This window comes from Haemorhous mexicanus, chromosome 6, assembly GCF_027477595.1.
Source record: "Haemorhous mexicanus isolate bHaeMex1 chromosome 6, bHaeMex1.pri, whole genome shotgun sequence".
NCBI classification, from domain to species: domain Eukaryota; kingdom Metazoa; phylum Chordata; class Aves; order Passeriformes; family Fringillidae; genus Haemorhous; species Haemorhous mexicanus.
Window position 1 is genome coordinate 18,686,184 of NC_082346.1, and position 15,213 is coordinate 18,701,396.

Genomic DNA, 15,213 nt, shown 5'->3' on the forward strand with positions numbered 1-15,213 from the left:
TTCAGAAGGGCTTCTCCCCTTCTCTCTGATAAGGAAACATGCTAGGACCTTGTTGGATTAGTCTTTTTCAATGGATTAAAACACAACTCAGCCTCTGCAAGGTGATGTGACAATGCCTGACCCATCCCCACCGGGGTGGCAGGCACTCCCAGCGTCCCTGCTAGCCTACAGCCTTCTCCTGGGGCCACACCTCCCCAGCTGAGTATTGCCAAGGGTAGTCCATTAACAGGGAACTCAAGCTGTCCTCTGATCTTCTGGACCCATTAGAACAAGCTCCTGCTTAGGATGTGGAGTGGTCCTGTAGCAGCCAAAGTGGAACTTCAGTTTCTAAGTTTGGCCTAAAATCAACTAAGGTGTGAAGTCTGGGGAAGTCCTGTAGCCCAGTGATGAACATGGTGTAGGGTTTTTTCAACAATGTAGGAAAAATCCATCCCTCTTGCCCAGCTGTGTAATTTTTAGTCCTAGCTCTGCTGTGTGGGAGCTGGAGACTGAAGCGGAATAAAGGCCCCATGTGCCAGGTGGAAGATAAGAGCTAATCCCTACTTTGAAAAAAGCATCATCTACATAAGCAAGATGGATGCAGCCAAGTCCCATCCCATCTTCTGAGCACAGATCTAAGCACACAGCTTAGCTGATCTCCCTTTTGGCAAGTCCTGAGCCTCTGTTCCCCCAGGATGCCTAAATTCCCCAATCAGCTGTTTCCCTATGTTAAAGAGATGGATTTAACCCAAAAGGGCTGGCTGGATCCTGAAAACCAATCATGCAGCCCACTGTTCCTCAATAGCCCAAGGGGAGAACAAGTCATCTGCTGCCAAATATTTATTGACAGGAATATGAGGGCCCTATTTCTGCTGGGGGGATTCTGCCTAAGTCTTCAATCGTGCCTTGTGTACAGAACATTACATCCCAGTGGGAACAATCACAGCCTTGATCTTGGCCAAGAGCAGGAGAAGCCAAGAGCTGGAATTGCCCACCCATGGTTTTCCAGCAGGGAGCAAAGCACACCTCCTGCTCTAGGAGCAGCCTGAATGCAGCCCCACACTATCTTCCCAGAAAGTCCTCAAGTTTACTTCAGCCCCCCTGTTTACTGCATCATCTCTGCAGAATTTCATGCACATGACAATTTGGTACATTAAATGTCTCCATTGGTGCAAAAAACCATCAAATTTTTCATTACATGTCCCCTTAAGTAGTAGGGGGCTTAGCACTGACCCCTAGGGCTGTCTTCATGGACTAGATCCTTCTCCAGTTCAGCTTAGGATTTTACCAAAAGCCCATTAAACCAGGGGTTTTCTTCTCCTGCCCAAAGAGAGGGAAGATGAGACCCCTCATTTATGGAGATGACTTGCTCATCTGGTTGGCTCAGCAATTTGTTCATTTGGGAAACTATTTTTACTCACCCTGAATGACTAAGCACATCGTTTTGGGGGCTGATGGCTTTTCCTTTTTCCGCTCTTTTTTGGATTTATTTATTTTTAGGTTTCTTTGGGAGGGAAGGGAAGCAGAATGCAGAATGAAAGCTCAGAGAATAGGAGACAGAGATCAAGGGAGAGTGGGAAGATTGGATTTACCCCTCCAAGTCTCAGGCTGCCTTACTGCTTATGGAACATAGCAATCCACTGAGCAATTTTATAGGGGTAATAGGAAAGGAGCATTCAGGAGGCTGTGGACTTTGTTCTTCAGAAATAAAAAAAAAAGCAGGGTCAGGTTCTGCTAATGGTTTCTGAAGAGCTTGAGTAGGATTTGAGACAGAAGATTTTCTCACAGGTCTTACAGCACTTGATGATGCTACAGCCCACATGTCTCTAATGTGATTATGGGAGAATTGCTTTGGGGCAGCAAGCATCCTTCTGTTCTGTTTGTCCCGTGCTTAGCACAAGGGGAAGCCGGCCTTGATGCTGGCCACAGTAATGCAGGCAATTATTCATACTCACCCCACCTTTTATTTGAGAGGAAAGTAGTCCTAGACCATATGGTTGAGGGTGTGCATGCATGACCTTTGAAGGTGCCCAGAAAATTGGAGGTGGGTTAAAATAATGTAGAATATTGAGGGGTCTTATTCCTTCCATTTTTTATGTCAGTTCCCTGGGGTCACCTGAATGGTTGTTGGACCAGTGACGCTGCATACATGCCACTGTGGTCCATATAATAAACCTCTCACCACTCACACTTAACATTGAGGAAGATGATGAATCACTCACCCAAAGACGAAAAAGTGTTCTGCAAACTGTAGGGATGACCTGGTACCTGGAGAAGAGGAAAAGCAACCATTCAACCTCCCTGACCTTTCAGTCCTATTCATACCAGGGAATGTGACTGTTTCTGTTGATCTCACGTTCCCCTAGACCACCCTGCTGCCTCCTCTTGCCTGCTCCAAACCTCCTCTGACCTTTTTCTCTGATAACCCTCCATCCCTGCCTGACATTAAGAGGAGCAGCCACACAACTTTTCCCAGACAAACAAACAGCAGGCTCATCCATAGCTCCAGTCTGCATCCACGGGGTTTCATTGTTCCTCCTGAGCCGGCAGGGAGGATGCTCTGCACAGCTCAGTTTGTCCAAGCCCTCTAGAAAAGCTGACGACAGCTGGCCATGGCTCTGCCTCTCCTGCAAACCTCTTAATCCCACAGGAGCATCACTCTCACCCTAGCACTGCCTCTGTTTCTTAGCAGCTTCTTGGAGAGAGATCTGGATCTCATCACGGGCAGCCATAGCAGTAATAAAACCTTCTTTACTTTGGCAGGACCCAACACCACTCCAGCAGTAATAAATCCTGAACCAGAGGGCAATTTGTCCTTTTTTTAACCACTGCAGGCTTCAGAAGGATTAAGTTGGTCTCATGGAAACTGGACTTCCTCCAGTCCCAGAGACCTGTGGATGTGCAAGAAGTTCCCCTACATCAGACCAACCCACAGGGATGAACACAGGCTGGGTGCCCCTACACTGAAGCCAAACCTGCCTGTGAAGAGCTGAGTGAATTACCATCCTTATTTCTTAGCTCAGCACTTTGTGGGTAGGCTTAAGGCTTTTCCAGAGGATTTCCCTTCCCTTGCAGTTTCTGCTCACATGAACTTTTGTTCTACCCACCCCGTTTCCAGTATTCTGGGAATTTCTCTGCTCCCCTTCCCCAGCACTGCAGCTGAACTGCCTGCTGCAACAAGGCCACCTGCACCAGGCTATGTCACTGTGGGGTGACACAGCGTGTCCTTGTGTCCTCACCCTCCCTGTGCATCCTTCTGAATGACCTGCAAGCTGTCCCTGCGCGCCACCAGCTGCTCTCCGTCATCATGTCCCTGAGGGGACTCTACCGCAGCACCCTAGACCTAGGATTCCGTGCAGCTTCCAGAGTGTTATCAATGAGAGGTAGCAAGCACATCCCTGATCCTGTGCTAAGCCTGGGCACAGCCAAATCCTCCCGGGCTTGACCAGCCTTCGTGACAACCCCACCCCTCTCCCCTAAAACAGCCACATGCCGTGCATCCTGCTGCCGGAGTGCTCCCACCCCTCCCTGCGCTGGGATTTGCTCCATGCCAGCAGGATCTATTACCTCACACACAGAATTTATCCCCTTTCCATTCATCCCCTCACCACCAGAGCCCGTTTTTCCCCACAGCATTGCATCACCACCACCTCCCCTCGTTAATTCCGTTCGTCCCCACGCACTCCTGCCACACTTATTTTAGTTTTTCACCCAGGTCCATAGCGGAGAACCCGCAAACAAGGCTGCAGCGAGTCCCCGCTGCAAATGTCTCTGCGGGTGACACTGGGGAGAGCAGGGCCGAGCATCCCCTTCTGCTGCTCGGGGAAGCCGCTCGGCCGGGGCCCAGGAGGTGCCCTTCTCCAGCGGGGCGCTACCAGGATGCTCCAAGCAGGAGGTGACGTCCCAGTGGGGGGGACACGAGGAGAAGGGCTGAGACACAGAGGAGCTCTCCTGCGTGAAGCATGTTCGGGGGAAGACGGGGGGCTGCAGGTTGACCTTCCCATCCCCTAACTCCCTCCCTGCCCATCCCTAGTCCATGGGTGCCCCTCTCCCCGCCCTCCCCTCCTCCTTCAACTCCAGCGCCGAGGAAGCCGAGCCGGAGGCAGTGCTGAGCCGGATATGCAGCGACTCCCCGCATCCCTCCTTGTGAGTATCCCTCGCTCCTCCTGATGCCTTCGGAGGAGACCGATGGACGGACGGACGGGCAGCCAGAGGTGGACTAGTCTCTCCTATTTGCAAAGCTAGGGTAGAGGGGAACTTATTCTAATATCCCCTTCCCCATCCTCTGTCTTCATCCCCTCTTCCCCTCCTCCTCTTTCTCCACCTCCTCAGGCATGATACCCTTAAAAAAAAAAAAAAAAAAGGTGGAGGGAGGGGGGTATGGGAAACCTGCTGGCAGGTGGAAGGAACCGGGAAATGGAATCACCGTAAAGACTAGGACACAGGGAAAAAAATCCCCCCAAAATGCCCACCCCCCTAAGGAAGGAGGGAGGGAGGGAGGCAGGGCGGAGGGGCGGGCTGCTCTGCCGCACCGGGAGACCCGCTCCGCCCGCAGCCGAGCCACCGGCTCCCATCCCGGCATGGGACAGAAAGGAGAAGGCCCCGACAGACCGACAGACAGACAGGCGGCGGGGAGGGCTGCGGGGGGCTGCAGCGCGGCCGGCTGGCAACTCCCTCGCAGCCCCCCGGCGCCTCCCAAGTGTTTCTTTCTGCTTTTATTTGTCTCCTTTTTTAAAAAGAGATGATTTCCCCAGCGGTGCCTGGAAGGCGGGTCACGCAGGCCAGCAGGCAGCGGCGGGGGGGGCCGTGGCAGGGGGGGAGGGATGCTGCCCGCCCTGCCCGCGCCTCTGCCCCCGCCGCGGGGCCGGGGCCGGCGGCAGCTCCGCGCCGAGGCGGCGGCGTCGTGGTCCCCGGGTGTAGCGGTGCTCCCTCCTCCCTCTCCTGCCTGCCCTACTCTCCTCCCTCTCTCCTCTGCCCACTCCCTCACTCCTCTCCCTGCTCTCTCCTCGGTCTCCCGGTCCCTCTCTGTCTCTCCTGCCTTCCCCCCACGTCTGCCCTTCTCTGTTCCTTCCCCTCTTTCTCTTCTCCCTCTGCCCCCGGCCTTTCCATCCCCTCACCCCTATTTTTGACGGGGGCGCTTTTCGCTTTGCCAGGGCAGAGCGCGGTGACGCCGCGGCAGCCACCACGGAGAGGACACAGGACCCCCCCTTGGGCCCGCCATGCCCCTTTGAGGGGGTGGCCTGGACCCCGAGACCCCCGCAAGGCCCCCCGCAGGGCTGCTTCGCCTGCATCGCCAAGCCCCCAGCCCTCCGGCAAGCTTCGCCCGTCCTGTCTCCTTCTTCTGCCGTTTATCTCATGGAGAGCAAGAGCTGCAAAGGGGACAGCCTGCGGCCGGCGGTCCCGTGCAAGCACTCGGTGGAGAAAAAGACGATGACCAACCCCACCACTGTCATCGAAATCTACCCCGACACCACCGAGGTGAACGACTACTATCTCTGGTCCATCTTCAACTTTGTATACCTCAACTTCTGCTGCCTCGGCTTCATCGCCTTGGCCTATTCATTGAAAGTGAGTACTGAGCGCGGGGCTCGGGCTGCGGGGTGACCAGGCAGGGGGGAAGCATTCGGGGGTTGTGCCTGGTGTGAAATCCCACTTTGCCGCCCAAAGGAGAGGCTGCAGACAATGGGGATGGGGGTGGGAAGAGCTGAGGAGCCAGGGATGTTACTTCAGGTGGGGAAGAGGTGCTTTCACTTGCTCCAAGTACCCTCAGAGGCTCGTCTGTACCGCGGTGCAGGGTGACAGGCAGGCAACACAGGGCTGCTTTGGCTCACGCTGCACCTGCAGGCACGCTGGCATTAGGTCCTTTATTTGGGATCCTGGCTGTTAGAGATCATCAGGATAGGACCCAGCAGCATTGGATGGTCGGGCAGGAACAGTAAGAAGCAGCCAGCCAGGATAAGCCATGAGCTGGTAAGTTGCAGGGGGTAAGAAGCTTACAAAGTGCAGGGCAATCCTGCCTGTTTCTTTCTTGCCCTCTCCGTAATTAAAACATCAGAGCTCGTGGCCAGCTTCTCCCAGCCCAAGTCCTATAAATCCCAAAACAAGGCCTGGAGACCTGCCAGCATCCTGGGAATGGTGAGAAGGTGGAAGAGAGTGCAGGGGGCTTCTCACAGTGTAGGGCTGGGGGAATAGAGAGCTGTGTTGTTGGAGAGGGTGATGGTGTGGAGCACAGCCCATGATGGGAATGGGACCAGGTTATTATTCCTGATAGCTGCAGGGGAGAGCAGCCCGGCAGGGATGGTGCCTGGCAAACAGGCAGCATCTTGGCAGCTGCCAGGAGAGAGGGGCCTGGGTTGCCCTCCCCTTCCCTGCCTGCCAGATGTAAAACTAACTGAATGGATGTGCAGAGAGCCCGGGGCGGCTGGGTGGCCCGGAGAGGAGCTGGCTGATTTGTTTTGGCAGGCAGCATTTAGAGGAAGGCCAGGGTGCAGACAGGCTTCGTCACAGAAGCAGATCAATTAACCTCATACAGCTCCTGTGAGCTGGACTGTGAGCACCCAGCACTGCAAGGAGGCTGCTCCCAACACGATCAGGCTCATCAGAAAGGCTCAGGGAGAAGTCTGCAGCCCCCTGTCTTGGGCTCACCGAGCACTGGCCTGGTGGTGCCTGTCTCAGTTTCTCATTCCCCAGGATGGGATGTGAGCTCTCATCCATTGCCTGTGCAGAGGGCTCTGCTGCTGCCTGGGTGAGGCACTTAATAACTTAAATCATCCGGGAGCGAAGCATCACCATAAGCAAAGGGTAAATCCAGTCAGCAGCAGGCTAGTATGAGTGGGGGGAGCAAGTCCCTTAACACCCCCTACACCTTGATCCAGCAAGGGAAGAAAGAAAAAACTGGCTTCCTCCTTGTTTTTCTAAGCCTTTCCTTGTCTGTATTTGCCTTTAACATTTGATGTCTTTCCTGTGGAAGAGGCTACCATGGGTGTCTGGGTACATGTGGTTCCTTGCTGCTGCAGCAGTGAGGGCAGGACAGCCTGAGAACAGGGCTGACCCATCCCCTGGTGACAAGGTAGAGTAGTGTCTGCCCCCCATAGAGTTTTTAGAGGCTGGACCCTTCACTATCCTTAACATGGGATGGAAGGAAGGGCAAAGCCCAGAAATAACCTGGGGCCTTGCACTGGGACAGAGGTGTGGGCTTGGCATCTGTCTGCAGAGACCTAGAGGACACAAACTCAAGCATGAAAAAAAGAGGCAGTGGTGAGGGAAGGCAAATGGGCAAATCTGCTCCAAATCAGAGAAAGAAGAAAGGAAGATGGCTGTCAAAAACCAGCCTTGCTTGGCTTTCGGGCTGAGAAGGCGGTAGCTGATGGGATGTAACTGCGGTACCCAAACAGAGGCAACGCTGAGCGGGTAGAAATAACTCTGTTCTGGTTTTGGAGCTCCCCAGTGACTGTGACTCTGTGGCAGGGGGAAAATAGAAACAAAATGTCCCTCAGAGGAAGAGGACAGAGCTAGCAAGTGGCTGAAGGGATGCCGAGTGCTCTCATGAGCTGCTGTTGGGGTGGGTGGTGAGAGGCAATGCAGATGCTGGGGCAGTAGCAGGTGTGTCCTGGGGAAGACTGGGATGTTCAGAAAGGCAGCAGTTTTCCTTACCCACAGCTGCTGCAGGAATCTTCACAACACCCTAGCCAGGCTGGGTGTTATGGTTATTTCTCCAGAAACATTTTTTCTTCTCTTTTACTGTCAATAATGTTTTTCCCAGAAGTTCAGAGAAAACAGGAGCAAGAAATGCCCTGGGAACACATATCCCTTTAAACAGACTTCTCTTGTTCCTCTGCAATTAAATGTAAGGACATTTGAGCAGTAGGCACTTAAGTCTGGCCTTTCTAGGATGTCTGTGCTCTGAAGGGACTGACTAAGGGGTAGTATGAAGAAGAATGAAGCTGCACCTTCCACTCCCTGAGCCTCTTCTGGGACCCCTGACAGCAGAGCCCTCAGCCAGTGGAACACAGGTTTCCTCAAGAGCCATCAGTGCACTGACACTATTAAGTGGTTCCTAGGTTATAGCTTTTACACTTCCTTTAAATAACTGAAACATCTAGCAACTTCAGGAATTACTGTTTTCATTATCAGAAATAGCATTTTCAATTCCCTGTCATAAAGGTCATCTGCTTCTGACAGATTCATGCTGTTAATAAAGCAGTATCTCCTTGGTGACCCGGGTCCATGAGATGTTTCAGTGTATATCTTAGCACACCCGAGCATTTCCTCTGGTTTCAGCAGCATAATGCCCACACTGGAAGACAGATATATCCTTGGTACACTTGAATATTACTGTGAAGCTGTCTCCTTCCTCATGCCCTATTTTATTGCTTTCAGCCACATCTGGGAAAACGGGCATGTCTGCCTGGCCTTTTTCATGCTAGCTACAGCCTTCTAGATTTCTTTCTGCAGGGAAATGCTATTTTGTCGTGATAACCATTTACTAAAAAATGTCAAAAACTCTCACCCCAGCACCAAAGAATTTGTGAAGAAAGAAACACGTGTTTTCAGGTGAGGGCAGAAACTGTGACATACAAGGCAGGTTCTGTGTGTGACAGATGTCACAGCCAAGTACTCTGAACGGGAGTGTGGCAGCATGCCTCATCTTTATTTACCCCCATAGCAGGCCAGATCCTTGGCAAACACAGCTTGCTGGGCTACAGCGGGGTCACACAACTCATGGATCCCTCCAGGGGTCATTTCTAGCATGTCAGGCTTCTCAAGGTCAGCCTCCCAGAGTGCAAGCAAGGCACTTGCATCTAATCATATGTGCTGGACGCTGGGGGAGGAGAGATCAACAGCAGGACCAGGGAAGTTAGAAAAACCCTAAAGTAACCCTAACCCCAGCCCAGCACAGATAAAAGTATCACTCCAACAGCAACTCTCTGAATTCAGTTGATTTTGATCAGAAGCAAATGTTGTGGTCTGATATTCAGCAGCTCCCTCCCTTCCGCTTTCCCAGCTCCAAGTGGTAATGAATGATGCATCAGTGCCTGGTGGCAGGAGATCTCACTTCAGTTGTTCAGAGCTTCATCTCTGGAGACTGTTGGGGTGAGCCAAGTCCTCTGTACCCATTGTGCCATGAGGCAGTAGATCAGAGGAGCTGGGATCTGAGATGAGCTGCAGTATGGATGCCTCGCTGTGGCTCTAAAGAGATGAAGATGCCAAGCAGTCTTGCTGGCTTTTTAAGCCTCCCCAGCAGCCCACAGCATTGCTTGCAGAGTTTTCTTGCCCCTCGAGGTCATGGAAATATGCCAAGCTCTCTTGCCTGCTCTCTGCCCAGCCCTTAGCACACAGCTGTGGGCACAACTGTTTGCCCTCCTCTCTTGCCACTTGTTGATCTTCCTTGTTTCGAGTGGAAGCAGACCAGCACAAATCCACAGCTATTTATTAACCTGAGAGGCTGCCGCACCCAGCCTCTCAGGCAGGCTCTCCTGCTTTGTGGAAGGAGCAATGGTTTACCGACGTGGGTGAAATGCAGGGGTGACAGTCCCGTGATGCCAGTGCCGGTGTGGTGGAGGCACGTGGGCTGGAGAGCTCTTGAGCAATTCACAGAGCAAATAAATCCAAGGATCGCCTCCAGAGCTCCTTCTGTGCAGGGACATGGAGCTCTGAATAGAAATGGGTTTACTGACAACCAGCTGTGGACTTCCAGGCTGCCTTAAAAACAGCCTCTTTAGACTCGTTATCAACAAACCATTTGTCTCCTTCTGCAAGCTGAGGCTGCACTTTTTACTAGAGCAGCAAGTTTGCTGCTCCCGAAAAGGAGAGGGGCTGAGAGAGGGGAGGTGACTGCTGGGGGTGGTAGGAGACACTTGGAGAGGAAGCAGAATGTAAAACCCCAAGGAAACAAAGGGCAGAGGACGGTGAGGAGAGGGAGGAGAGAAATAACCCTTGGGCACTGACATGCTGGAGGTGTGGGAGGACATAGTGAGATGGAGATATTGGAAAACAAGGTGAGCAGCAGGGAGGTGACAGGCAAATAGGGATGGATGGATGGATGGATGGATGGATGGATGGATGAATGGATGGATGGATGGATGGATGGATGGATGGATGGATGGATGGACGGACGGACGGACGGATGGAAAGGCCACACCACCTTTTGTTGGTGGGAAAGGAGAGGAGGAAGGTTTGCATGTTAGAGCACAAAAGCTGGCTGTGTTTCACGTAAGGATAGGCATGGAAGAAGAAAGAAATTGTGTAAGTTCCCAGCCTGGATCCGAGGTGAGCTCTGCCTTGTCCATGGGGGGATTTCCAAAGATGCCACCACACAGTGCTTGGAGGTGCCCAGGGAAACCCCAGTCAGCAGATGTAATTATCCTCACATTCCAGTCATCTCAGTGCAAAGCAGGGCCAAAAGTCCCCATCTAGTTTTAGGCAAGGTGAGAAGGGTCAAAGGGATGATGAGAAGAGCCTGTGGCTAAGAAAACACCACACCTTGGTCTGGGTGGGGGTTCAGCCTTGTGACCTTGAGGACCTGTCCCTCACTATGTTCATCTCTCTGGCTATAGAAAGAATCAGCTTCCAGGGCTCCCAGAAGCTCATGCACCAGCTGCCAGCACATTATGATGATGGTGGCCACAGGAGCATGAAAATAGGAAAAGCTGAAGCTGGGCTATAAGACACCAGCATCTCCTTAAGGACAAAACAGGGAAGGAGCTGAAACATTTATCTGCTCTCCAGGAGAGCTCCTCCAAAGCCTGGCTCAGTTGCCACAGCAGGACATTAAAGAGAGACATCTGGAAGCATCTGGGAGTGCAAAGCCATGCAGGAGGAGGCAAGGCTGCCCTGCAGAGATGTGGGAGGTTGGAGCTGTGAGTGGTGTGTAAGGAGAAACTCCTTTTCATTGCACTTTTATGCCATGGGGGCCCTTGTACTTGTCTGGTGCTTAGAGGCTCCATTTCAGTGTAAATGATTATGGGCAATCAGGGATGATTTTCATGAGGGTGACCACTGAAGCCACAGGGATTAGCAGGGGTGTGTGGGTGGAACCAGCTGGAGGTGCAGGGAGAGGAGGCAGCTGGGTACCCTTTGGTAGGAGTCAAAGGCAGCCACTGTTTGGACTCAAACAATAGGAAAGAGAAGAGATAGAAGGGATAAAAAAAGGAACTGTGGGGAAATGGTGTCACTGGGGAGGGGGCAGCCCCAGGCACCCCTCGCCACAGCAGCAGCAGCATGACAGGAGCAGGGCCAAAGGGAGAGCCATGGGAAAGTCAAGGAGAGGTTCTGCTGAAGTGTGTTGTGGGAATAGGCTAAGGCACCAGCCACGAGTGTGAGCTGGTGCCAGGTGGGGATGCTGCTGGGAGAGGCTGCTGGGAGCACTGGAGAAGGCTGAGCATGGAAATTAGGGTTGTAGGGCGCCCCAGAGAGAGGAGGAATAGGAGGTGAGGAGTAGGAGACAGCTCCTGGGGCCAAGAGGAACTGGGCTCACAAAGGTAAAGTGGCTTGGCTGCGGGAGGGTTGCAGAGCTCGGTGTGCCGGCCATGCCGGTCTGCTGGAGAAAGCTCTGTCTGACAGCAAACGCTGACAGCAAACGCCAGCTTGCCTGCGGCAGAGAGCACCGGGTTACAGTGCAGGAAGGGGCAAAAGGCATGTGCTCCATGTCGGTTTTGCCTGAGGCAGCCTCACCACTGGGAAGAGGAAAGTGTGTGAGAGCTTCAAAGAGTCTGCTGGGAGCAGCAAGCGGGGATTTCTGGCCTGAATCCAGCACCTCTGGGGCTTCTCACCAGTGCGTGAGGAGGTGCCAAATGTCTGGTGCTGCTGAGCCCAGGGGTTTTTGGGAGGATGTTAAACTCACTGAATAATTTCAAATGTGAGTCATCCCGGACATTCAGCTGACACAGAAAGGCATATGGGCTCCCAAGCTGCCGGCTTGATGCTTTCCCGGAGATCATCTCCTCTGCTGAGAGCTCCAGCCAAGTGTGCCCCAAAGACACATGCAGTTTGAGACTGTCCCTCTTCCCAGTCCCAGAAGGATGCTGAGCTGAGCATTCCACAGCAGGGCCATGGCCCCAGCTTCAGCTCCAGGCTCCAACAAGCAGAGCACATCAGAGGCCGAGAACATGGCACAGTTTGATTTAATACAAGTATGAAAAATAGGCTCATTCTTGCCTATGTGCCTGCCAGCACCAGATCCTGTGGGTCTCATGCCAACAGCAGCTTCCCTACCCACAGTACAGAAGATCACGGGTTGCTTGTGCAGAGAGGTCCTCAGTGGTGTCATGGAGAGGGATAATGTTGCTTGAGGGTCTGAAATGCAGTTTTGGAGGACCTGTGAACCAGCACAGGTCAGTGAGAATGAGGGGTGCAGCAGCCCTTCCCCATGTCCAGCAGAAGGCTTTCAGGACAGCCCTGCAGGTAAGCACTGCAGGAGGAAGAGAAAAAAGTCTGTAAGATGCGGTCTGAATCTGTTGCAGTGTCTTTTCGGAAAGCTCCTAATCGATAAAAGCCTTTTAATATTCCTCAGTCTGACTCTGGTGCTGGTTTTTGCAGCTTGCCACCCACATCTGGTGTCCAGCCAGCAGTGTCCAGCGGGGCTCTCACTGTTGGCAGCAGGGCAAGCCAAGGGCTCGCAGCCCCAGTCCCCACAACCCCCACCCAAGAGAGAGCAGTGGGGCAGGCCCTGCCACACCTTGGGCACCCTGCTTGGATACGGGAGATGGATGAGGGGTCAACTGTCCTGGTCCTTTTGTCCAGGTCCTTTTGTTCATCCTTGTGGCTCCAGCTGCCTGAGTCTGCTGAGTGCTGGCTGAAGGGACAGCCTGGGGACAGGGACATATCTCTGCTAGGAAACAGTGGAGTCTGACCCCTCCTCTGCTGGGATCCAACTGCAGAGCTGCTGCCGGTGGACAGTGCCATCAGCTGCCTGGCTGTGCCATCACTGCCTGCCTGTCTGTGCTGTTGCTGCTTGGCTGTGCCATCCACTGCCTCGTAGTGCCATCTCTGCCTGCTGGTAGCATCATTGCCTGGCTGTGCCATCTGCTGCCATGCAATGCCATCGTGTCCTTACAGTGCCATGTGCTGCCTGGCTATGCCTTCTGCCGCCTGGCAGTGCCATCCACTGCCTGGTAATGCCACATGCTGCCTGGTAATGCCATTGCTGCCTGGCAGTGTCATCTGTTGTCTTGCAGTGCCATCTGCTGCCTGGTAATGTTGTCGCTAGTGCATCGGCAATGCCCGCTAGTGGCATTGCTGCTGGCAGTGCGGTGCACTGCCTGGCAGCCTGGAAGAGGTGGGGACAGGCCAGTGACATGGACATGCACACTCTTCGCCCACTGCAGAGCTGTCCCAAGGAAAGCCCATAAAGTCCCATAAAGCCTGTGGGATAATGAAGAGAGCAGACTGTGCTGTCAGAATGGAAAACTGCCTGTGGCAGATATGCTACACAATCCGCATAAGACCTGCAAAAGGAAGGGAACTCATTAACCCAGGACTACTTAATATGCTGGAGGCTCGTGCACAGCCCTGGAGCTGCAGTAGGATGCCGAGCCAGCTTTCACCCGCTCGGCCCCTCAGTGCAGATGGAGGCACAGGGATGCACACCAGACCTGCAGCCTTCTCCCTTGTGGGCTGGGTGAGCCCAGCCTGGCACTGCAGGGCCAGAGTGCTGTGACACGGTGGGAAGTGTGCTTTAGTGCCTGTGTGCCTGCGGTGTACAATGGCATCTCAGTTCCTTTGTGCACCTTCAGGCTCCAAATGACACTGCCCCACTCTGGGGACCGTGGGGCTCTGGTTTGCCTGGTTGGTAATAGCAACGAGTCACTCTTTCAGGTCTTCTCTGCTTCCAAGAATTTCCAACCCACAAGTATTACAGTGTTTGGCTTCACAGGCTCAATCCATAGCAGAGACGGGGGGCAAACCTCACCTCGGGGTGTTTTATGGCACCCCAAGTGCTCAAACACAGAGGCCCAGCCCAGCCCTCACAGTGCACCTGTACAGGTAACCACGTACGGTACACTGGGTTTTGTGGCTGTTGCTTGAAACAAATTATGTCTTTCATACATGTTGCAATTAATTTATTTAATAATCTTTTTGTCTCAGGTCCGGGATAAGAAACTCCTCAATGACTTAAATGGAGCAGTTGAAGATGCCAAGACAGCCCGGCTTTTTAACATCACCAGCTCAGCCCTTGCCACCTTCTGTATCATCCTTATCTTCATTTTCCTGCGATACCCTCTCACTGACTACTGAGTGAGGCCAACAGCAGCTGCTGCCGCCAAAATGCCTCTATGCCAGAAGTGTCTGCAGTTTCTTGTAGCAAGGACACACAAAACAAGCCAACCACTACACCTTGATTACAAAAAAAAAAAAAAAAAGTCAATTAAATACATAAATAAATGTTAAATTAGTTTATCAGCCCAGCTGAGCATACCTTTCTTGCCCTGAAATGGTATGTGAACAGCAGAAGGAAAGGGTCTCACTCTTACACATGTACAGGAAGAAAAACAGACCAAGAAATATTTGTTTTATGGCCAAGAAACTGCGTGAAAAGGGTGTGTGAAGCCCAGAGCTACGCACACTTAGTGGCAGACAGCTGAGCTCTAGGAAGCAGTGGGGTCCTCTGGAGCTGGAGACACATGCAGTGATGGATGGGGATCATGGCAGGGCTGGCTTACAACATATCAGGTGTGTTCAGACCGCCCCACCACCCCCAGCTTGTGGGGGTTTCTTTTCCTTTTTTCTTCTCTTGAATTTCATCCACTGGTTCAAACAACTCCCAACCCCTGGAGAGCTGAAGGTGTTAGGAAATTTCTGCTGGGGAGCCTCAAAGCCTCCCGAGAAACCCCGAAGTGTTAAAGGGCAGGTTACTCCTTGGGATCTCCCAGCAGTGCTGAGAAGGACAGCACCTTCTGGAGAACTCGCCTAAGCCACCTAATCGGAGTGCTACTGTATTTCTGTAAACAGTCAATAAAAAAATACCTCTGATATGTGATGCTGCTGGGTTAATTCCTTCCTTAGCAGAGCTGGTCTCTATGGGCTGGCAAGAGAAAATGCTTATGTCCCCAGCAGCTGCTGGGAGAGATTTAAAGCAGGAGTGAGGGATGCTGCTGCAGGTCGGGGCCGCACGCAGCCGTGAAGGAGAGCGCAGACCCAGATTTAAGAGCAGAGACCTCAGTGACTCCTTGCTAGAAGATCTATGGCAAGCAGGCAAAGGCAGTCCAGCAGGCAGGGCCCGCTCCCCTGCTAGGA

At 52.9% G+C, this 15,213-nt stretch overlaps 1 protein-coding gene across 1 annotated transcript; it reads left to right on the forward strand.

Annotated features, from left to right (window-relative positions):
* The first annotated feature begins 4 nt into the window (after nt 1-4).
* Nucleotides 5-14,951, forward strand: IFITM10 (interferon induced transmembrane protein 10). Its single transcript, XM_059849071.1, has 3 exons — nt 5-4,125; nt 5,133-5,547; nt 14,065-14,951. The coding sequence occupies exons 1-3, from the start codon at nt 4,016-4,018 to the stop codon at nt 14,212-14,214; spliced, it is 675 nt and encodes a 224-aa protein (XP_059705054.1). The 5' UTR covers nt 5-4,015; the 3' UTR covers nt 14,215-14,951.
* Nucleotides 14,952-15,213: the final 262 nt, after the last annotated feature.